A 25,401-nucleotide genomic window follows, 5' to 3' on the forward strand; every position below is an offset into this window, starting at 1 on the left:
TTTTCACCCCTTTTATTGTAAATGTAAATCTTAAATCCAGTTGCTTAGAAAAGTATTAGCACACCTCTCCCCAACAATCAGCACAATTTGCTGTACTGTCTCATTCATGTCCTGTAGCACATATGGTGCAGGATAGTTACTTATGAGCAATTTCCTTAGTAAGTCCTAAGTATGAGCAACAGTAATAGAGAGCAACAGTTGGGTTCTGTAAGTAAAAATCCCATTCATATTCTCCATTAACCAATTTATTAATTTTTTTAAACTGCTGATATCACAAGTTGTCATTTCTGGATCCAACTTACTTACATTCAATAATGGTGGTGGTAACTGCTAACAGCAATGTGCTTTTGTTGAAGCCATCAACCTGTGTGGCTTCAACTTTGGTCTTTCAATAAACGTGGCATGTTCATATTACTCAAAGAAAATTTTATGTAACCAAGGGAACTTAAATTAAGTGAGTTGATTCAAGTAAATAAAGTGCAGTCAGCTTTACTTAATCCATTTGTGTTGGGACAATATATATATATATTTGGTTTTGTTTACTGAGACTGGGATTTCTAGTTTTTCTAATTCAATTATTATGAGACAATATTATGAGTTCTACACTGTGCTCTAACATTGTCTACATTATTAAAATGCATCCAAATGCTACTGTGTTTCCGACTCATTTTCCACTTTCCAGCTGTTGTTTTCACTGCTGTACTTCCTCTCTCTCCTCGGCTGCAAAGTGTGTGACTGTGTCTGTGAGTGAGTGGGCTCCGCCCTCCCTCACACATCTTTGGATCATTGGTTGACACTGCATGTCTGATTGACAGGAACAACAGGTGAGGCTGTTAGTCTGAGCAGACAGTCAGAAAGAATGTGTGTGCGCTTGAGCATTTAGGCCTATATTATTTTAGTTATTTTTTGTTCTTTGAATTATTTAGTTCAATTCATTTAAATCGTTTGATTATTCATATCTTAATTTTTTAAATATTTTAATAAGTAGATTTGGCTCTTCTGATATGCGAGCCGGCTCCTAGAGCAGACTTGTTCGCGAACGACCCATCACTACAATACACTTTAAATATTCTGCATATTGCTTTATCAGCTAAGCAATTGTTGTGCGAGTGACCATAATGCACTCAGTATTGCTTTCCACCGGCTTGTATTTAACATGCTAACATTTTCTGTCACTAGCTAGCACACTAGAAGAATTCAATTATTAGTAGTTATTTGGCAAGTTAAATTTTGTTGGGTTTACTTGATCTAGTTTGGGTTCCCTCTACTTAAAATGTTAAGTTCAAATTACATGGTAACTAGCAGTGATGGCAAAAACTAAGCTTACCGGAACTTCAAGTTTGAAGCGCTCAAAACACTGCATGCTGAGGACATCTGCTGGTCACAGGCATATAAATGCAATGAGACGACTCAAGTGAAATATTACACAATGTGATTGAACAACAAAACTCGCCCCCTCCCCTCAAAAAAATCAAAATAAATAAATAAATAACAAAAGGAAGCCGGATATATGAAAAATAAGTCTTATTCCTGTTACCAGAATAAAGTTTATTTTTTTCCATTGTCCTTCTTTGAAAATGAAATCAAGCACTGCAAAACCACAATCCGTAATAAAACGCTATCTAACAAACTACTGTGCTAAGAGAGCTTATTGGTTACCTGTCAAGCAAGAAAAAGCCATCTTTGGGTCAGTTTTAAATCCTTTCAGATCTCAGAGTTGTCACCGCCTCTGAAAAAGCCAAGCCGATGTTGTTTAATGTTTTATTATGGACTGTGTTGCTTTCCCTTTTTGCAGACTCTTCTCGGTTTGAGGTCTCTTTATTTTGAAAACAGGTGATTCCCCAGAGGGCTGCTTTTTGGAATGATCCATAGTAAATTTTGCTCACTTGTTGTGGCTACACTTTTCACCGCACATAGACACATGCTGTAGTAGCTCCTGACCTTCTTTTCTTTATTTACGTAAGTGAATTATGACTTAAATATGCACGGACGATTGATGGAAGTAAGCAATTTCTCACCAAATCCGTCCCGACAACTTTTGTTAATTTCAAACAAAAATATCTTACATAGTGTAGCTTTAAAATTTTATTTTAAACACAATAACCATTTTTACCTTAAATGGCAGGTCTTATTTTCCTATATTTTTTTCAAATTCTGGGCTTAATTTTTACCAAGACAAAGAAAAATGGCAAGAAAAGCCTAATAATACCTTACACTGTGCACCAATGAACAACATTTCCAACTGTAATTCAGGTTATTTTAACTGTAAGGTCTTCACTCAATTTTACACATTCATAAATTTTGATTATGTTTTGTGCATACCTATAAACTTGACTTGTATTTCACCCCTTCCTTTCTTTGTTAAATGCGATTAACTGACTCGCCGAACTGAATGAACAACATGCCTCCTCTCGTTCAGTCGGTAAACAGATCCTTATTCATGAACAAGATGACTGAGTGAGTGGTTCATTTCTTTAGCGAACAAGTTTAAAAATAAATTAATTTTGTTCAATGAACTAGAGGTCGACCGATATATTGGTTTTGCAGATTAATCAGCACAATAACGGAATTCTGGAACTATCGGTTATCAAATCCACACAGATAGGTTTCCCCATTGAATCCGGTGCTGAAGCGGCTGGGAAGGGTCCCCTGTCGTTATACAGCATGAGATCGGCCTCCATGAGGTGAAAAAAAACGATCACTTCACTGATGCCTTGTGGTGTTTGTTTTGACACGTGAGACCACGCTCTGCAAGAAGCAGAACACTTCAGATGCAGATTTAAAACATCAACAATGAAAAGGTATGTATACAGTACACTACAGTACACGTTGTCATATCATTGTAAAGTAATTAATTTGTTGACTAGATGCTGCATTAGTAGAAAACAGCATTATGTTCACTGACAACGCTGAGAGGAAGCTAACCTCAAGCGTTTAGAACAATGTGACAAAAATACACACAAGTCCTACCTAAATGTATAAATGTCCCGATTGTTACCATATATTACCATCTATTTGCATTAGTTTATATCCAGCTGGTCACATTTATGCATTCGTTAGCCAGTTAAGTTGCATATTTAATGCTAGTGAGCAAATTAATTTCTTCATGCAGCTGAGAGAAACGTATAAACAAATCAGAAATGCATCTGATTTCAATTCATTTTTTTATCCTCACTGTAATACGATTCTTGTGCTAAAAAGTCTAGAGAAAGTTCAACAAATACAGTTTAACAGAAAGCAGGTGTCTCAAGATGCTATTCAAGTTCTTTTTAATTAGACACATCATCTAAAAAACAGCAGCCCTGCATGAGATGCCGAATAAACAAAAACTAAGGGAAACAAAAATGTTCGTCTAGCATGCGTTTACATAGAAAAACAAATGGATGGTTGCAAAAGGATTTGGTGTAAACAGCCCCTTACAGTTGGTGGAGGTCTTTGGCCGTCGCGTCTTGCTCACTTATAAGTGTTTCCCAGATTAAGCAATGAGATTTTTAAATGCTTTGTTAGGAAAGATGTTCAACTTGGAAATGTGTCTAGAGATCCAAGCATTTGGTTCCAGTCTGGCCTGGCCTGGGCTCACAGTCTGAGCCACTTCACCACCGAGTTCAGCCGAATACCTGTGAATATTGCTACTCTACATACAACTGTATTGAATAAAAAACAGTGAGGTATTTCGCTGTTATTATGACGCTTGAGTCTGGAGAAGTAGGTATCAGTGCTTTTTCCCACCTCATTTTACTTTTGACTTTTTATTTATTTATTTTATGCACATAAATGAAATGCTCTTTTTTAAGAGCCAGGATAGGAATGTTCTATGCAATAATATAATGGTTTTGGTATTTATTGTGCCCTCTTGTGGACTGAGGAATCAACGTCAATTTAAAAATCAGCTGACTTTAAAATTTGAATATTAGTTCATATATATTCATATTTATATCTTTTTTTATTTTAAAATGTACAATACATTTTCATGGTTCAGTCACTACTGTTTATTTTTGTAATAAAGTTCAGCACTTTATTACATTTAGTATATATTTGTAAAACTATCGGTTGATTAATCGGTTATCGGAAGGTACTGCCCAACTTAGATATTGGTATCTGTAAAATCCACTATTGGTCGACCTCATCTTGTTCAGGCTCAAACGACCGACTCGACAGGTTCAGATAAGGAATGTTTTCGTTCATCAGGTCGAACCAATGATATGCTCCTTCACAGCCCACACTCAAATGTTATTGGCTCATGCAACAGTCAGTCTTTACAGGTTTGAAAAGTCACCAAAGCTCATTGGCTTTGAAAGGGAGAGTCGTCAGTGAATGAGAAATTTGAGTCAGTACATGGCAGTGAACGAGAATGATTTGTTCACTTAAGAGATTCATTCAAAAACGAAACATTACTAATGGTCATTTTAATTTAAGAAAACTTGTTTCAAACATGTGTAACCACTGTCCACAATTGAATAAATCTCAGCCAAAGAGTTTTTTTTTATTGTACCATAATTTCTAGTGAAGAACAAAACTACTTGTGAATCCTGAAGAGAAAGATCCACCAGTCACAGCAAACAAGTTCCACAGCTACCGCTGCCCACTCCCTGTGAATGATGCAATCAAATATCCCCTTTACTTTCTAAAACTACTTATATATTAGTATATAACTGAATATTTTGCAATAAAATTAATCTATGTTGTTTCTCTGCTTACAATCAACAACTTAAAATCAAAAGTTTTATGTATTTCTATAGTTTTACTTGATTACATAATTCACAATGCTTCTTGGGATAATAGTTAATTCTCTCATTAAAGATGTTACCTTGTCTTGTACCTTTGTCTTTTTGTCTGAGTTCTAATTCTTTTTTGCTTCAAATCAAAGCTTGTAATCTTGTGATTCACCTCTGAGCTGGTTGGTTTGGTTCATGGCTTAGAACTATGAAATGCCTGTGGAAAAAATGACTGGGAATAATACTTCTGGAACCAAAACGGCTGAAGATTGGAACTGTTGCGGTCTATAATGATGCTTCCCTTAGCAAGTACCTCTAATAATGTGCCAGAAAATAATTATTTGTAGTCACAGTGCTGTTATTGTCATTATGGTGACAGAAATATCATTTTGCCAGTTGCTATGTGGAAACTATATATATGCAGAAATATTAATTACTAGTTTAATGATGTCTATGCACTGTTTTCTTACCTGCTCTGATTAAGGCTAAGAGTCTTCGCGTCTTCCCACGCGGTGTGTGCGTACGGTTCACAATAAGCCAAAGGAGGTGGGCAGTGGAGAGTGGTGTGTGTGGTGTGGGGAGGCCAGAAGATTGTCGGACTAAGTGGGACTGAGCTTTCAGACACAGGAGAATGGGGGAATCCCAGCAAAGTGGAGGACACTGGGCTGTAGAGTGTTAGGGCTCCAAGGTTGAATTCTCCCCCATGTGGTGTTGAGTAATCCTGACTGGTCTCCACATAGGGAGATGGAATGCAGATGGTGTGGTTGCCGAGCGAGGAGGCGTAAATAGGGGAGGAAAGAGGAGGTGAGTCCCCTCGATCGGCCTTGCCTGAGTCCAGTTCCTGCTGCAGGGTAAGGGAGGCTGGCTTAGTTACTGGCCCAAGGGAGGAGCGCATTCTGGTGATGAGTACTCAAGCAAGTTCCTGGCTTCACAGACTACAGCATTGCAGGCCCAGCTGTGTCAGAGGACGTTGGTGCTGGAGAGCAAAAAAGGAAGTTAGATATAAGGGATATCAATATAACACACACACACACACACCGCCTAGATGTGAACCACATACAAATTTCACAAGGGTTTTGAAAGGGTTCAATATTTTCTGCAAGTGGTAAGTGTCATACATAAGCGTTTTTGATTTTCATGGCTTCCAGACACAAGTATTGGCAGAATTTATGAAGAAAATTCTGCTTTCTCAAAGAGACAAGAGCAAAGATCTCATAGTAGGGCTGTTTCTTGTTGTATTAGCATCAAATTCACATCCTTTTCTCTGAAAAAGTGTTGGAAAGATGATGCAAGTTATATATATATATGACTTGAGGCTGGCACTGTCAAGGAAGGTAAACAGTCTCCGTAGGAGGTTACACTGCTCTCTTCTTGGGAAGTCATCGAACACCAAACCAGACAGTATAACTGTTTTGACAGAGTTAGAGCTTTTTTCTTTTTCTATCTTTCTTTTTGTAGATGACATACTGAAATGTGCTACTCCAGGAATGAGTTGGTGGGTAGTTTCCTTGTGATAAAGTCTATAATATTCTACTAAAAAGCAGATTTAAAGTCAGTTGCAAAGATTTCAGTGATTTGAAGCTTGAAAGAGTTAATTTCAGAACTTTAATTTTCAGAACTAATTTTCAGAAAATGCAATGGCTTTCAGAAGAGTCTCTAACTTTTAGAAGCGTCTATAATGTACAGAAGATTTTCTAACTTTAAGAAGAGTCTATAATTTTTAAAACAGTCCATAACTTTCACAGGTCTATAATTTTAACTTTCATAAGAGACTGTATCTTGTAGAAGAGTCAGTATTTGTTAGTAGAGTCTGTCTCTCAGAACTCTATAACTTTAAAAGAATACTTCGCCCAAAAACAAAAATTCTCTCATCATTTACCTCATGCCATCCAGATGTGTTTGACTTTCTTTCTTCTGCAGAACAAAAACTTTTTAGAAGAATATTTCAGCTCTGTAGGTCCATGCAATGCAAGTGAATGGTGACCAGAACTTTAAAGCTCCAAAAAGCACATAATGGAAACATAAAAGCAATATAAAATTAAGTGGTATAATTCTGTTTTCTGAAGTCTTCTGAAGCGATCCAATCAGTTTTGGGTGAGAAAAGACCAAAATAAGTCCCTTATCACTATAAATCTTGACATCAGCAGTCTCCTTGGCGATCATGATTTCAAGCATAATTAACGCCATCTAGTGCTCTAAGTATGCGTCAAGCACTAAGAAATGTAATCGAGTTTAAAGTCATGCTCATGTCTAGAGACTGCTATGGCAATATGTACAGTGAAAAAAGAGTTCCATTTGGTTGAGTCTGTTCTCAACTAAATCCAATTAGATTGATTCAGAAGACATGGATTAAACCACTGAAATCTTATGGATTCCTTTTATGCTGCCTTTATGTGTTCTTTTGAGCTTCAAAATTTTGATGGCCATTCACCTGCATTGAATGGACCTATATAGCGGAGATACAGTATTATTATAAAAATCTTTATTTGTGTTCTGCAGAAGAAAGAAAGTCATACACATCTGGAATGGCATTGGGGTGAGTAAATGATGAGAGAATTTTCATTTTTGGATTAACTATTCCTTTGAGAAGAGTCTCTAACTTTCAGAAGAGCCTATAACTTTTAGAAGATTCAGTAACTGTAAGAGGAGTCTATAACTTTCAAAAGAGTCAATAACTTTTCAGAGAGCCTTAGTCTCTCTGAAGAGAAACCTTAAACTTTTAGAAGGTCAGTTAATGGAGCATACAGTAGATGCATGTCAGGTCAATAGACCATAATAAGACTGTATTCATGTAAGCACCATATTTGATTTTTAATGAAAATGACAACGAGGCTGTGAGGGATCCCCTTACAGTCTCTTCAATGGGCTATACTGCAGTTTAAAGTGTTTTTGGATCATTCCGCAGACAAAACATTGATAAAATATCTGTCCAAAACCTTCAGTATGCAAAGAACTCCAGACAACATGAGTTGTGGAAAATCAGATGTGATTTCGTAGCTTTATACAGCTTTATACCGTTTGTGCCATTGAAGAGATTGTAAGTCTATCCCTCACAGCCAAAGATGGCACTAGCGTGAAAAAGGTCTATCACTGGTTTTAATTCAGATGTTTATTTAGTCAGAGATGCACAGGGGAAAGTTCTATTAAACAGTATGTCACAATGGTCCAGGGTCCACTGTACTTGATGTAACATTGTAACCAGAGATGAATAAGTGGACTATGAGGAAAAAACAAACAAAGCCAGAAAAAACAGCAGCACAGTGTGTGTGTGTGTGTGTGTGTGTGTGTGTGTGCGTGCGTGCGTGTGCATGCGTGTGTGTGCGTATGTGTGTGTGTGTAGGTAAGAGAGAGAGAGAGAGAGAGAGAGAGAGAGAGAGAGAGTGAGAGAGAGAGAGTGAGAGAGAGGGACAAACCGCTGTTATATGTTCACACTCTAAGATGGTGAAAATGAGTCAGCACATCAAATAAATGAAGCCTCCCTGATTGAGTTTTAGAATGAGTGGAAGCCACCTGTCTTCAAAATTCAAATCATGTGTTTGGTTTTTGTTATGAAAAATGACTCAAACACCAATCAGGCGCAACAGCAAAATACATTACTTAGAAAGAAAGCAAGAGAGAAATACTGACGACTTTGGAATCATACATAATAATAGTTGTTTACTGTCTCTTTAAGTTCCCACAGCCACAAACACACACTAAGCGATCCACCCAAAACCTGCCCTGCTCAAAATCGCCAAAGACAGTTGTGTGTATGTGTGTGTGTGTGTGTGTTCCTGTATGAATGTAGAACAGATCAGAAACAGCAGAATAACAATAGTCTCTTGAAATGCACACAATGTTTCAATCTGGACAGTTTATCAACAGATATTTACAAAATGCTTCTCTAGGTACTTCCAGGGATATTTTTTATCAGAAGAAAAGAAAGATGCCAAATTTACTGTCACTCCTTTAGCAGCTGAATGAGAAACCCCATCACAACAGCGTTGACTATTTTTTTAAATTAATGTTAGGGTAATAAAACTACTAAATTAAGGCAGAAATGCGTCATCACGGTCTGTGACAAGGGTCCATTCTGCCGAAATCTGTTGTGTTCTGCGCATGCAGATTTCAGCGTGGGCCTGCTATTTCAATGATAAATCAGTCTACTGAGCTGTTTGGAGCTTCTGAAGATGATTCAGCAATAAAATGCCTGACATTCTTTACAGAGAATCATTACAGAAAATTCAACTTGATTATTTCCATATACTCCAGGTGAAATCACTCAGAAAATTATTAATTTAGTTCAAGGTTATTCTGAGGACAGAGACTGCAGTGGATTATGGGACAAATGGCATTAAATCAGTGTCATAATTCAGTTTAATATAAAACTTGTTAATCAAACTAGCACACAATCAAACTAACAAACAAAGATTTATTTTAATTCCCAGAGTTCCCTTCTAGGCTAAAAGGCATCTGTGAGTCAGAGATCTGGCCTGCTGCCTCAGTAAACAGAGTGTAAAGGTGAGGCGCAGCTGTGCCAATGCAGTTATGATACAACAACTGAAACATTGTGTTCTGTCTGAGGGGAGCCCACAAACACTCATAACCATAAAGAATGAACACTGAAACATTACTTGGAACTTTATCTGATTTTATAAAAATGGAAATGTTGCAGCGCATAGTGTGACAAGCGCATCAAAAAAAGCACTGATACACAAACACCATTGGAGACTGAAATGAGACAGCAAAGTCGGTGTATATATATATATATATATATATATATATATATATATATATATATATATATATATATATATATATATATATATTGTTTATATATAAGATATGAAAAAATATGTTATTTTAGCTTAACTGGAAAAACGTACACTCATTATAGAATTTTATTTTTTTTAATTTAAATTTTTTTTTATTATTATTAATTCCTATGAGTTTTAAGGCCTTAATCAGAAATTAACATTTCTAGGATTTCCATGACTGTGCACCTGACAACAGAAGCTGAACACGAATGCATAAGAGACACTGCTGTCCTGCCAGGCAACAGCCCCAAGCTGTCACAAGACTTTTAATTTGAACTTTGCCACTGTCTCTTCAAATTCACACAAAACTACAGGAGCTCTATGAAAACACAATCAGCTCAAGGGAGGCTGGTGTCACTTTTAGACAAGATTACTTAATCCTTTTAAGTAGGTTAATTATGTTTTACACTATATGGTTTCACATTCCATAATATTTGTTTGTATTTGTACTATCCATTGTTTTCTTAACACAACAGTTTTCAGAAGGCACCGCCTCCCTTGTCTGCACACTGAAATATGACAGATACACACAGCGAAACATATTTCACAAAAATCAACAAATCCATTGAAGCTAACAGATTACTCCTTATCTTTACTTCAACTAAATAATTTTGCATATTTTTAATATGCAAAAATATGATCACATTTATGCTTTTGTTCTGTGGAAGAAAGACAAGGTATTTGTAAATAATTGTATTTGTAGATGTAGGTAATTTTTAGTTTTAGAATTTAGCTTTAGTCTTTATTATATCTATGTTATTTTATATATGGCCTTTCAATTTAGCTCTTCATTGTGACCTTTAAATATAATCATTATTTATTTTTTTTGTTGTGTTTTCATGATATTTTAAGGCTGCTATTTTGGTGCCAGATGTGGTGCGAAGTGGTGGTGGTGTAGTGGACTAAAGCACATAACTGGTAATCAGAAGGTCGCTGGTTCGATCCCCACAGCCACCACCATTGTGTCCTTGAGCAAGACACTTAACTCCAGGTTGCTCCAGGTGGATTGTCCCTGTAATAAGTGCACTGTAAGTCACTTTGGATAAAAGCGTCTGCCAAATGCATAAATGTAAATGTAGATGTGCTGGTTTGAGTATTTCTGTAACTGCTGATCTCCTTTCACACACAAACAGTCTCTAGAATTTACTCCATTTTGTGGTCAGTAGAATATCATCTCAGAATGCTATTCTGAGATGCAGGTTGGTGCTGTTTTGGCGGCACGCGACGGACCTACACAATATTAGAAGTTTAGCACTTTTCTACAGCCACTCTTGTAAAGCTCTGACTGGCTACAAGCCAGACATACCACTGAACAAAAGGCCAAGGACAGGACGAAGAAACCCCTACACAAAACACAGTTTCTGGAAGAACTTTTCTCCATCCTAATAATGTCCTCCTGCCAACTAGGATTTTTTTTAACCTACACAAGAATTAAGTTTCCATTTATTTAATGTTGGCCACCTACAATCCTGCATCACCATAGTAACTGAGACAGAAATGTCTATCAACACTTGTAGCAAATTACACACATAATTACAAACTCACACATTCTTTGTGTATGAAACCCTTCCAGCTACTGACACCTTTCACGTTATCCTAACTGAGACAAGCTAGAGAAAACATGCTTCTCTTTCAGGGAGTGAGGGACGATGAGAATTAAACAGGAGAGAGCTGTCACTTGTCACATTGTCTAACAATCATGAAGAGTTATGACCACAGCTAAAACTTCATTCTACCCAAACCAGTAATCTCTCATTTTAAATGGTAAATAATCATTCAAAATCACACAGTTCCTTTCATAAAAAGTATAAAGAGGTTCTATTGGAATGGTTAAATAATGTAATGCACTATAATATATATCCAATGCAGTAAGCCTTTGAAAAAACAAATATTCATAGAGGGTACAGTCTGGAATTACTGTTTGAGTTTAGCCCGAACTTGCTATAGCACTACGAGACAAATACAGCTGTCACTTGTCACATATTTCAACACAGCAGTCGAATTGTGAGTGTTTGTGTAATGACCACAGCTAAAACCTCATTCTAACCCAAAACCATCAATCTCACATTTAAATGCTACACAATCACAAAACATCAGACTTAAAAACAGTATTAAGAATCTACAGAAAAGATGGGTAAATATAGTGAATGGTTTAATCTTGCACAAGTTACACTTTAAAAAGAGTACAATGCAGCAAACCTTTAAATGTGTATTTATAGAGAGTACACCCAGGAACCATAGTACAAGTATCAGTGATTTTTTTTTATAGATAATGGGCCATTATGTCCAGTCTGAGCCCTCAAGCATTGCTCAAGGGGACAGGGAACTGGCAAACAGTTATCACTCTTCTTCCTCACATTCTAAAACACACCAAAAATGCATTGCTGTGCATTTAATTTTATTTAGGGGCACACATGAACATGAGTTGCTGAAATCCCTTGAGCAATTGTGCGACTATTTCCCACATTTTAGAATAATAATTATGTAATCAAAATGAAGAAACAACACAAATGAAAGTATTTTAATTATTTAGTGACCAAAAAATATAAAACAAATCAACTTTATCTTATATGTGTTTCTTCAAAGTAGACACCCATTGCACCCTCTGCACAATCAGGGCATTCTAACTCATACTTTGTGGCTTATGCTAATTTCAAGAATAAGCATAAGCCATTAGATCAAAAGCTTTTTAAGATCCTGAGAAACAAAAAAAAGTAAACTGTGTGCAAACGTTTGACTGGTAGTGTACAGTACATTGTTCTAACTTATATAGAATACAGACAGGTGGACAGAAAACATGGTTGAATTACTGTAAACAACTGTATCTCAAAGAATGTTGAAGTAGTTGCTTGCTTTAGTTGCATGGAGTTATATGGTTTTAAAAGTGTGTCTGTAGAACCGATATTTTTTAAGTTTTGCCCATAGCCACTATAAGACTGGCTGGATACAAAGCGTAGAAGCATGGATACAATATCACAACATAACAGATGGTCTAGTTAATATCATATTCAGTGCATTTGTTATTTTTAACACTCTTTTTGTTATTTCAATGTGACTGATGAATAATTCTGCCCAGATTGTGGCCTGTTATCCTGATGACCTGAGATAACCATTGCCGTCCTACTTCAAACACATGTTTAGTGGTTTTATTCTGTCATTGTGCTTAGTTCTTTATTGTTTTATTTTTTGTTTTTTACAAATATTATTATATCTTATCATGTTCTGCTTTTAGTAATGTATTGTGACTGCATAGAATCAATAAATGTGATCTGCAAAAAAAGTCCAGAACATATCAGATACCTGCAGATGCAAATAAGCAGCTGGAATTGACTGTTCAACCCAACAATACCAGTAATGACATTGCTGTTATGCGTCTATAGTACTATATTTTTATTATTACTATTTGTATTGTAAAAGTGATCATATAGTTGTAATCAGTAGGCTACACTGAAATAGACTGAACATCAAAACACTGACTCATCAAACCTGAAGCAGTCAATAATACAGCATTTTTGGGCATTATTCGCCTAACACAGGAGTCCCCAAACTACGGCCCGCGGGCCGAATACGGCCCGCCCCCACATTTGGACCGGCCCTCTGAACAATGCCATGCAGAGAAATATTTTTACAATTTAATTTTAAATATGTTTTAATCATATCATATTTGTATTTGATAATACATATTGGCTTTCAAAATAAAATTTCCCTTAGTTATAATTATTAAAGTAGCCAAATTATTTGTTAGATTCACCGGATTAACGTTTCATCGTGATCGAGCGGGTGCACGCGATCCAGCAAGAAAATTGCTTTACCACACAGAAGTCCGATGGTTAAGCCGGGGCAGAGTTTTGAGGCGTTTTTACGAGCTGCTACCCGAAATCAATGTTTTTCTTCTGACAAAGGGCAAAACTGTCCCAGAACTTATCGACACAAAATGGAAATGGGACCTCGCTTTTTTAACAGATGTGACAGAAATGTTGAATGGCCTCAACGTGCAGCTCCAAGGCAAGGGGAAACTAATATGTGACATGTATTCTCACAAAGCATTTGAGGTGAAACTAGCACTGCTTGTGGGACAAGTGCAAAAGCAAGACTTCACCCATCTCCCTGTTACCCAAAGCCTCTCAGCTGAGAAACCAGTTTTCCCATTCCCAGCTGAAAAGTCAGTGGAAGCGCTGGAAATGCTGAAGGCGGAGTTTGATGTGCGATTCCGTGAACTACATGTCCACGCTAAAGAAATCCGCCTTTTTCAGAACCCTTTTGCTGCTGACATTGACGAAGCCCTGCCTTCTTATCAGTTTGAGTTGGCTGAGTTACAGAACTGTGATGTTCTGAAAGACGCGTTTAAGCCCAACAGTCTCATTGAATAATATACTGCCCTCCCTAACGAGACCTACCCAAACATCAGAAGGAATGCAATGAAGATGTCCACACTTTTTGGCAGCACGTATATCTGTGAGCAAACCATTTCACGCATGAAACTGATGAAAAATCCGATGAGATCAAGACTCACTGATGAACATTTGCATCAGTCTTTGAGACTGGCTGTGACTGGAATGGAACCTGACATTGGACTTCTCACCAGGCAGAAACAAGCCCATAGTTCACACTGATTAGCCTAATACGCATGAGTAAGTAAATAATTTGATTTCAATAGCAATGAATATGAAAAAATGTCATTACGATAGTAATAATGCTCTTTTAATAGGCTATATATCACTTGATGGTGCATAAATAATAAATTAATCTAGCATTAGGAGGCATAATACTGTAAATCCATTTAAAATCATAATAAAATCTCCACAATAAATCACTCCGGCCCATGCCATTTTCTGTTAGACTACGGCCCTCCATTATAGAAAGGAAAAATGATGTGGCCCTCATAGAAAAAAGTTTGGGGACCCCTGGCCTAACAAATAGTAAAGTTTAACATCTCCAAGAGTCAAAGGTAGTTACTATAGTTACTGTTATTTCTATAAAATCATAAATCAATATGAGGTCTCTTCCAACTTGTCAGGAAAAAAAAAACATTCAGAATCCTTCCGTTGTTTTGGTTTCTTTTTATGGCAGATGTAACACCAAGTTACCACAATTTCATAGTACAATGCAAATATGGTATTTTGACGGGAACTATGGTTACCACGGTGAATTGTAGCAAGGTTTCACATTAGTCATACATGTTCACTTACCGGTCGCAGGCAGCAGTTTAAGTGGAGCTCGAGAGTACAGATGTGTTTGATCAGCCGTGCACGCGGTGCGCAGCCGGATCGATCGGACTTTCTGCGCGAGCGAAGAGAGAGAACAGTACTTAAGTAAGCGACAGATGCAGAGAGGGAGAGGAAGAGAGGGAGACACGTAACACCTGGCTGTGACCTAATAGCGCACTTTGACTGGTTGTACTTATAAAAATAAAATAAAAATCGGTGTCTTAGGACACAAAGTTTAAAAGAGTGTGTCACCGCCAGCAACGACTTCGAGCCGCCCCCGTTCGCTGCACGGGACGCGAAAGAGATTAGCAAAAACAAACAAAAAGCAAAAAACAAGTACAGTTAATCGCAATATTCATACCACAATGCAGCATCTTAAAAGTCACAATCAAACTATGGTTTCAGCCAAAATACCATAGTTATGCAGTGATTTTTACTACAGTAAAACTGACAAATTATTAGGTTATATATATATATATATATATAGAGAGAGAGAGAGAGCGAGAGAGAAAGAGAGAGAGAGAATTGATGGAGCAACATTATTTGCATGAAAATAAATAATAACAGAAGGCTGTTTGGTTTAAAATACAGTTAAAAATAAATTAAAAAAAGGTGATGAGGGAGCAAAAAAGTAAAAGGAGTATTGATCACAGTCATTTTTTATTTTCAGAGTTTTATTTATTTTATAATTTAAGTAAAAGGTGATTCGATTATCAGTGATTTATTTTCAAATGTATATTTCTCCCAAAAATGTAATAAGTGCAGAGATGTGAAGCAAGTAATATAATTCTGCTGAATTCAAACCACATGTCAAAAAGAACATGAGCAATTAGGAGATGGTTCCTTAAGTGAAATTTGAGGTTTGGCAGTGTTCATCAAGATCCATTAGGTAGATACAATATAAGATGGCAAAATGCAACCTCTTGTAATAAACTTACTGGTCAGCTCCCACTGTCTTATATCCACAATAGTCCTGAGTCCCATGATGCTTTGTGGGCGATGTGGGTGGAACTTCCGGTTAAGCTTAAATGCTATGTATTAGTGCAGCAATAAAAATGACAGAAACTTGAGAACAACTGATTACAGAATTATAGCGAGATGACATTGTTCTTGCCCACCTATCTGTTAATGATTATGGGTTGAGGATGATGACCAAATATCGCAAATAGAAGCATTTTAGTTATTTTGTTGTGTCTTTATCCATCGATGCAAGAACTTGAGCAGACTGACCTGAAAAGCTATGTAGCCTATTAGCACCTTCACTGCTGTAAAGTTGGATGTGTTTTGAGAACTGTAGATAGTTGTGTTTATTTTAAAGCATATATTGAGTTTAGTCAGAACCTGAAGAGTTTGTTATACTGAGATTATGTATTTACTGCAGATGCAGGAGAGGTCCAGACAGCAGGATGCTCGATTACAGGACTCAGGCAATGAGACTGTCATGCTGCCGTTTTTCAGATAAAATTTAATTATTTTGTGGGAGATGAATGTGTAGTAAGCTCAATCTAACATTATAATTGTTACTTTACATCCAATATCCCTGTCTAAATGCTATAATGGAAATAATGATGTATTAGCAGCCACACAATAAACTGTACAAAAATAACTACATACAATACAAATAAACAAATTTATTTGCATATACATTATAAACATTGTAAACAAATTTCAATGTTCTCTGTAAAGCAACTATAAAACCATATATATTATTAAAAGCACAGTACAAATTAATGTCTTAATGAGTTAATGTCCACACTGTTTTCCAAATCACGCTTTTCCCCTTAAGGGAAGACATGCACATTGTGCAGACACTCAAAAAAAGTGAATTGCAGGCAGGAAAAATGCAGGAAAGAAGAAAATCAGAAAACAATACATTTCAAACATGATAAAAAAATCTCACTGCTGTAGATCTAATAATTCTGGTCTTTCACTGTAGAATTGATCCATTTAGCATCACATCATGAAAACACTGTCACAGACTGTTCAGTTAAAACACTGTAACCTTTTTATACTCTATAATAATGCCATTTCAAAACACGTGAAGCATTAACAAAGGCCAACGGTGAATAGAAATGAACAAACTCACAAAATGTCAAATAAATTTCACACACCTATTAGCACATTATGCTATCGTATCGTATAATTAATTGCACTCCATTTCTGGACGTCTATCGTAGCCAGACCATTACAGTGGATAATATAAGTAATCCCCGCTGTTGACTTCTTGCCAATAAAGTGAAAAGAGCTCACATAAAAATTATTCCAAAACTTTTTCAAACAGATGTTTGAACAGTAGTCAGCCAATTGAAGAAGCAGCATCTGGGACTGGAGCGCTTTGCTTTGCGAGTGGTTTCTGATCATATTATTGCTGTTTTAGACAAAACTTTAGTTTCCATTGATTATTAGCATAACCACACACATTGTCATGGAAATTATAAAGACATCTTACAACATTTAAAAAGCAAGAATCTAACTGCATGACACACAAGCAAGCAGAGACCAACTACACACAAAACGGCAACTAATCGCACTTCCACTAGCCAACCGGAAATTCCGCCCACTTTGCGAAATACGGTGGAATCGCTGAGAATATTGTGGACAGGAGGAACTGATGTCACACATTCATACTCATTTAAAAGTAATTTATGCATCTGACCATCTGAACTGATTATCCAATTCTACCATAGTGACTTTGTTTTTTTACTGGTGTCTTACCAAAAGCTGTGTTAGATGGTTTCAGGATTTGAGTCGTAAACTTGCAATTTATTGTAAATAAACAACAAGCAACATTTTGACTGCTTTGGTGAATGTAAATATATCCTACAATGTGGATTTTGTGCTCTGATCCCATTTGTTTCATTTTTTTTGGAAGAATGTGAAAAGCAGGAGTGAAGTTTGTCAAAAGTAACACACACTCCAGACTGAGTGAAAAGGAAATTAAGATGAATATCAGACAAAAGTGTATTAAGAAATAACGTGGTGCAGTTGATCACTCAGTCACACAGTGCATTTCTCTTTCTCCCTCTCAGCTGACATCTTTCTGTTCCAGCTGTTTTTCTTGCAAATCCTTTTAAACTACATACTGGACTCTATCCCTTTTCTCTCTCTTTCTCTCCTCCTCCTCATCCAATGATCTACACCAAACTATTAAATGTTGTTAAAAAAAACTACATGTTTCACAAAATGATTGAGAAATAATCTGCAAATCCTTGTGCTTATTCCTCATCCAATAAGGCTGGCCGACTTTCACGACCAAAAAGAACCATGAGCTGGAACAGGAGATGTATTAAAGAACTGTGTGTTCCTTTTCAAGACCTCTTCATACTCTTTTATTTACAGGAAACTGAGTGGAGGGAGAGAGAGAGAGAAAGAGATAGAAAGAGGAAGAAGAGGGCAACGAGTTGAATTTTTAATTCCATCATATGCTGTATGCTTCTCGGCAGGCGAGGTTTAATTTTGCAGAATGCAGTTCGTAATTATTTCTGAATTACAGTTATTTTTCCCACTGGTCTCTGAGCAGCAGCAGTAATGGCAAATGCCAGGTGGAAATGGCAGAGATGGTTTTTAAATGGTTTAAATGGTTTTTTTAATGGTTTTAGGAGAGTCTTTTAGGAGATAAAATTGTATGGAAAAGTCGAGTCCACATAACTTAATAGTAAAAGAGTTTTCGACTACCAGCGACCCTTCCTCTGTTCAGATTGGGAGCCATTAAACTGTGTCCCGCAGGATTTGGTTCCATGTCCTAATGGACTTTTTATGACACCCTGTAGCCTAATTATGTACAAACCAAGCATTTTCCTAAAAGATTTTGTTGCTCAGTTTGATTGTTTCCAGTTGCAGATTTATGTGAATTACAGAGAGAATAATCGCACAGTAATAATTCTTCTCCTAAAGTAGTTATTTTAGGATCAGAGACCTGATTTACTCTTTTAGACAAAGTAACAGCAGGAGTTGCTAAAGGATTCCAAATCAGCGATCAGACCTTCAAAGCGGACAGTCTTTAAAATCATTTACTCAAATACTTGAGTTTTACGATAACTGTAAGTCAGTTTCAGTTCAAAGACTTGAATCCATCCTATAAAGTCAGCTGAAAGAAAGAGAAGTTGTTATAAGTTTCCTGTGTCCGTGAACAGGCTTGTTCAAGACCTTAACCTGTCCAAATAATAGACTGTGCTCTGGATCCTTCTCTCCCTGAAAGGAGCAACACACACCCTCTTCAACAGGAGAGAGAGCAGCCTTTTACCAAGGCCAGAAGTCAAACATTTCTCCAGTTTTCACAATATCTGCAATGCATACACACAAAGTAATTGATGTTTGTCCATTCGAACTTCTAACATTTACATTTCGTTTAATCATTTAGACTTCATTTAGCAAATCCAAAGTGACTTACAAATGAGGAAAGGCAATAGCAATGTATCAAACTTAAGTCAACAATATTATGATATTATAATATAATATTCCGCAATACTGAATTTCAAGCACAAACAATAGTACAAAATCTAGAGCAGAAGTGTGTGACTGAGTCAAGAATTGCGAAAATAGTTTTTTTGTCAAAGGATTATTCTGGGTTCAATAAAAGTTAAACTCAATTGACAGCATTTGTGGCACAATGTTGATTACCACAAAACAAAAATTTCAACTCATCCCTCCTTTTCTTAGGTTTAAAGGCAGAAACGTGAAGCTTATCATTTTAAAAGTGCTACATTAATTCTTCTGTTAAAAGTCTTATTTGAGCTGTAACATTGTTTAAATCATTTGAGGGATTACATCATTACGTCGTCATAGCAACAAAGTTGTAAAATTGGATATCACTTTACACAGAAAAGGTTAGTAAGCGATTTAATCACAGTAAATCATGTTAACACACATTATTAACAACTTGTAGCTATACTTTTGAAACAGTGGGTATATTAAAAATGGTCAGAAAGATACAGGTTTGTATTTTCCAGTTACTGTAGGGTTAAGTGTTGTTTTTTTGAGCAGTGGGAGTTACATGAACCTGCTGAAATGTGGCTGGAAAGTACTAGTTGTTTATGATATGTGTGAATATAAGTGTTGAAGAGATAGCTTGTTGAAGATGGGAGGGAACATGGTCTAGGGGACAGGTGGTAGGGCAGTTGCAGAGACGTTTGGAGACATCGGACTCCAGGGGCCGGTTGCACTAGCTGTGCATTAGTTATGCACAACTAATGTACAACAAAATATTTTTGTGTGTTCCACGTTCAACACTAAAAATATTAAAATGAATAAATGACAAATTTTGCAGTTTATTATATAAGTATTTTTTTTACTGTCCCTGATTTACAGTATTTCAGATACAGTTCTTGAAAATGTATTTAAATCAACTCTTTAGTATATTCCTTGATTTGTTGCGTATCATACATTTATTATTATTACTCGTTCGTGTTACGGATGTGCTTATTGAGTAAATCAGACACATGATTTTCCCATGGCTGCAATAAAACAGGATTTTATGGCGTGAAAAAGGGGAATATAATTACAGACTTGGGACTGGGCCTGGCAACCACCTGAAACAACCTAGCTACCTCATAGCAACATCCTGGCATGGCAAGTTTTGCATGGGCAAGCACCACTCAAAATATATTTGGATTTTTGAGTTTAGCAGATAAACATTTAAGAATTGGCTTAAAAGAGGCCATGGTCTCACTTTCCTGGCGAAGCGAAAATGCAGTGCTTTCTCTTAGAAGGACTCAAACAACATACACACATCACATGGGTACACAACTCAGGGAATTCATTCCTGTAATTCAGTAATTCACAGATAAACAGCCAATACAAATCTGCAGCCACTATTAGAGTGATCTAAAGTGGATACACTCAAAAAAAGGATTTTTGCAGGTTGTTCAGTTGACTTGATTAAAATGAACTAAAGCAACACAAATAATGGCTTAACTTGATTTCATTACGTTCTATCCAATACAGTTTATAAAAACGAAGTTTACTTTATTAGTTTATAATATATAATATAGATTATATAGTTTACTAATCAATTTAAGTTATGACTACATGAATACTTTTTGTAGCATTGATTAAACTGGGCAGGGGATTTCCATTTCCCAGCATGCTTTGCAGCTGACAAATGTTGAATTTAAGTGTTATTTTATGCATTTTTATGTAAGATAAGAATAGGGGGATATATGTTCATGTTTAATATGATGTTATATTGGCATTTAAAAGGATTGTTTGTTAGGCTGGAGTTTTTGGAGTTACCATTGTGGTGAAGAGTGGCGCTCGTTTTTAGGTTGAGGATGGATTCTCATCTTCAATTACAATTGATCTGAGAGCTGCTAAGCACTATAAGCAGTTGCTGTCAAACCAGAGCAACAACTGAACTGTTGTTACACTTGTTCACCAGGCACATACTAATTGATAATAAGAATGAATCCAACTTAAAACAATTCATTAGAACTAGAACAAGGCAGGTCAAACCATTTATTTATTGATGGATAAATGTATTTTAATTGCGTGGAAAAGCTTTCCTCAGTTTAATTAAGTTCAGTGAACTTTTTTGTGTATTTGCTCAGTTTGAACTGTAAACTCCTTTGATTCCTGTTTTGCGGTGAAACTTGTAAATGCATATTCACAAGCAAGACTCTTAATTTAAACAGAGAATCCTCGGCACTACCCGAAGATTCACTCTGATGTGAAAAAAGAAGAGCAGACTATTTAACACACTGTGATAATTATACGGCAGAAAATTAAAAACAAAGAGACCAAAACATTTTTTTTATAAATTCTTCAATTTCTTCCTCTAATAGAACAGGTCTGGATTCACTGATAATACAATCAAACGTTTCAGATATTGGATTAGGGCTCTATTGTTTTCCTTGAATATCCTCTCTCTCTCTCTCTCTCTCACACACACACACACACACACACACACACACACACACTCACTCTCTATCTATTTCTCTGTCATTCAAATTCTTTATTTTTTAGGGTTTTGACCAGATGCTGTAGAAATGGGACCAAATCATACATTTTCTTGAGAGTTGGAGGGTAAAAAGGGTGTTGAATGCTGAAGTTTCATCACAACTCCTATTTTCTGGTCTTAGCCACACTATGTTCAGATATAATATTTTAATACACTCTGCTTCACAGATAAAACAAGTCTCTTTTAGTTTATTGCACTCGTTCCACAAGGCTATTGTCATAGAAGCTTCTCTGATAATCTTCTGTTCATTTATAGGCTTTCTGAGATCTCAGATTTGCTGAATGAAGGGAAATCTTTCACACATCTGATTAAAGATGCAATCTGTGATTGTTCTTTAATTGAAATGTTTTACACAAAGAAATTAATAGTACTTTTAAAAAAAGATTTTAGTCTAAATATTGCTAAATATTTTCTTCTACCTGTCTACATATGGTACTAAATAGCTTTAACAATAATAAAAGTCTATAGTATTTCAGATAGCCAAGTTAACGAGCATGTGTTTATCCTGTAGTCTTTTTGTCCAGTCACTAAGGAAGTCTCTAAGTAGAGAGCAGTAAACATTCTGTGCAACCAGCAGATCCGTAAAAAACCTCCTGGTAACAGGGTCGGCACAAAACAGCACCACCGCCTGCTGGCCCTTCTCAGAACACTAAACTGCCTTTGTGAATGAGCAACACTGAGCATCACTGTTGTTTTTTCTCTGAAAATCCACAGTGAGCAGTTTCCAGGAACCACTTGTACGTAAATGGACAGGTTCATTGAGGATAAAGACCCAAGGAAAAATCATGTTCAGATAAACACACATGGGAGTCCCAGTATCTAACTAATTATCAGAAATTTGTTTGCGCTCCTAAAACAAAGACAAGATATTAAAACATTTTCACATTTTTCTTTTAACCAGTTTTGATTTCAGCTGTTCAAAAATTCATAAGAGGTCCATTTATTGGACGACACGTCTAAAGAACATGAGAGAAAAAAACCCTGTTTACAGAAAATTCAAAAACTCGTTTTCTTCTGTGAACTCTTCAAACTACGGATATGACATTAGACAAACTCCTCACCAGTAAGAGACAGTGTGATCGACAGAACAATTATCCTAATGTTCTCCTAACTCTTCATGATTGTGAATTTACAGTGTCAACGTTGACTGTGTCATCACCTGGGCAGGGTTGCACCAGCTGTGCGTAAGGTCTCACTTAAGCTGAGATGTAAAGTTCACACTAACGGCTTAGTAAATACTAGTTAGTTTGTAACTAATCAGTGCTTCATTTGATTGCACCGCCTGCTCTTAAGGCAAAACTTAACTAATAGGTCGTAAGCTCTCTGTAAAGTAATGCGTAGTCGCATAATATGACGTTTACCTTAATAGATCCAATAAGCAGCCTTCAAATATGTACAAAGAAGTGTTAAAAAGACGTGAATTTCAGTTTGATCTTGTTACGGTTGATGTTCAAACCTTGTTTGCTCACGTCAGTGTCAGCTGTAATAAATGGTATCCCCATTAAAATACAATACGTAATAAAACAAGATTTCATTAATGGTATATTTAGCCTATAATAATATGCAATAACTGTATCTAAAACAAATAAGGGGCAATAAATAAATAATTACTTATACAACAGGCTGGAAAAATATACATTTATTAATTGTAATATCTTATTTTGTATATGCTGAAACTTGACACCATACACAGCAATGTTAGATCAGTTTCATGCTGAAGAATTTAACTGTTTTTACATAATGTTTTCTCTGTCGTAAATGTAAATGAATGTAAATGTCAACATCATACTGTATGTCGAAAGGATTGAAGCCTGTCACGCAAAACATGAGCTCATTGATGTAATTAAATTAGTCTGTTTTTTTATTCCAACCATTACTTCTGGCCAGAGGCTTCTGTAAATATTTAGTTTATCCATAGGGTTACATCCTACTTAAGTTTAACGGTTCAACACTCACATATTTATTAGTGCATAAATTGTGACTTTGTTTACGCCACAAGGCTGAGTTGTAACTTAGGTTTTGCTGGTGCAACCGTGCCCAGGTAAAATGGACCAATCACAACTTCCTGAGCCCCCTTACATCCCCTGTAGGAAGAACATTAATTTTGTTTTAAAATTAATTTAAACACTGTACAACATGCCAACAATGCCCACCCACTTTTTCAGCAGTCTAGGTTCCGAAAATATTTTTCCCATTCTTTTCTTCCATAGACTTGACATAAAATCCTTCATAAAAGAGTTCTAAGCCATGAACCAAACCTAGCTCTGAGGTTAATCACAGCATTATAAACTTTGTTTTAATCAAACAAAGACACAGATACACGAATGTGTACTTACCGTCTTTCATGAGGGCACGAACTACAATCCCATGAAGCATTGCGATGAATGTAGGCTAATTGAATGGAAATATTGTCTGTTTCTCGTTTAGATGGCTGCATGCTAGGAAGGACGCGTTCTTTGAAGGCTGCAGTATACCGAGTGCCAAGCCTTTTTTAAATGAGACAGCCTTTGTAGAACAAACGGAACGTAACATGGTTGCTATGACAACACGTCACTCACAACACACACACAAGCGCGAGCATTTTGAGTGAGAAGGGAACCAAGTCCCTCTGAAAGGGAATGCATGAGGTACATTTTAGGAGAGTTATAATGATGTGAAGAGAAAAGAAAGGTGTACTTTTTGTCTAATACTTTATTTTAATTATATATTAATATAATTATAAATATTATATATATACTCTGCACCCATCTACTCACGTAGCCTAGCCTACTTCAACTTGGGAATTAACATTCCTTGCATTTGAACGTTATATTTACGCGCAAAATGGTGCAATTTTTTTTTAAAGACATTTCCATTGAACTCCAAGTATTGTGGGTTGTGCCCACAAAGCAGCATACACCTCATGCATCCTCCGAATTCTCGTGAAAGGAAAAGATAACAGCACTGCGCACATATATACATTATATATATATATAATTGAATGCAAATATATACACACACACACAAGAGGATATAACAAAGGGGGAAAGAAAAGAAAGATCAATAAAGGGAACATCAGTCAATAAAATAATCTTTGTATACTTTAAGAAATCTATTATTCTAAGTTTACCATAAGAGATATGTCAGCAAGAAATCCTTCAAATCTAGGCATATTATTGAAAAACATGCTATAATATCAGCAAAGATAGAAACCTGGGAGTTTGTTGGATAGATATTATGTAATATTGGGGATACAGTATTTTTCAAGTAACCATGTACTTTTCCAGTGAATATTATAAAAATATATATATACCAATAACATTTAAATATAGGGGATGTATGAGTTCTATTATGTAATATTTGCTTTACATGTTTATTATGACATTCTTTGTCAAGAAGGTTAACGAGACAGCCTCGATGACGTATGCGGCCGACAAATGCGACCTCCGGAGGACGCATCCTTCTAAACGAGACACATTGAAAACTATTGATTTGATGTTGTTGATCATAAGTATAGAAACGATACAGTTTACGTTTGTTGCGAAATATTCCGATACATACAAATATATAAGTAGTTTGAGGGTGAAGCGACCAACTCGCTTGCGTCATTCATTCAAGTTGCGTCATGGGAGTGGGCGGTCGCTTCCTGACTTGTTTGGCGGGCTTTCTTGGCCACAGTTCTCTGATTGGTGGATCTTTCTCTGCTTGACAATGGGTAGTGTAGTTTTCCACCAGGAACTCCGCTATTA

General features: G+C 36.3%; 1 protein-coding gene and 1 long non-coding RNA gene across 4 annotated transcripts in view; one reads left to right on the forward strand and one right to left on the reverse strand.

Moving 5' to 3' along the window:
* Positions 1-14,880, reverse strand: part of esr2b (estrogen receptor 2b) — a 34,211-nt gene extending 19,331 nt beyond the window's left edge. The window contains exons 1-2 of one of the 3 annotated variants that reach the window (XM_052090399.1): positions 14,701-14,876; positions 5,186-5,691 (exon numbers count right to left, since the gene is read on the reverse strand). In XM_052090399.1, the coding sequence (XP_051946359.1) occupies positions 5,186-5,610 (425 nt within the window). In that variant the 5' untranslated portion in view covers positions 5,611-5,691; positions 14,701-14,876. Of the gene's footprint in view, positions 1-5,185; positions 5,692-14,700 lie in introns of all 3 variants that reach the window. The other 2 variants (XM_052090398.1, XM_052090400.1) reach the window with 2 other exon arrangements.
* Positions 13,826-25,401, forward strand: part of LOC127618137 (uncharacterized) — a 28,203-nt gene continuing 16,627 nt past the window's right edge. Inside the window, exon 1 of the long non-coding RNA XR_007967403.1 lies at positions 13,826-14,142. This is a non-coding gene — a long non-coding RNA (uncharacterized LOC127618137). The remainder of the gene's footprint in view (positions 14,143-25,401) is intronic.

The sequence above is a fragment of the Xyrauchen texanus genome, chromosome 24 (genome assembly GCF_025860055.1).
Source record: "Xyrauchen texanus isolate HMW12.3.18 chromosome 24, RBS_HiC_50CHRs, whole genome shotgun sequence".
NCBI classification, from domain to species: Eukaryota; Metazoa; Chordata; class Actinopteri; order Cypriniformes; family Catostomidae; genus Xyrauchen; species Xyrauchen texanus.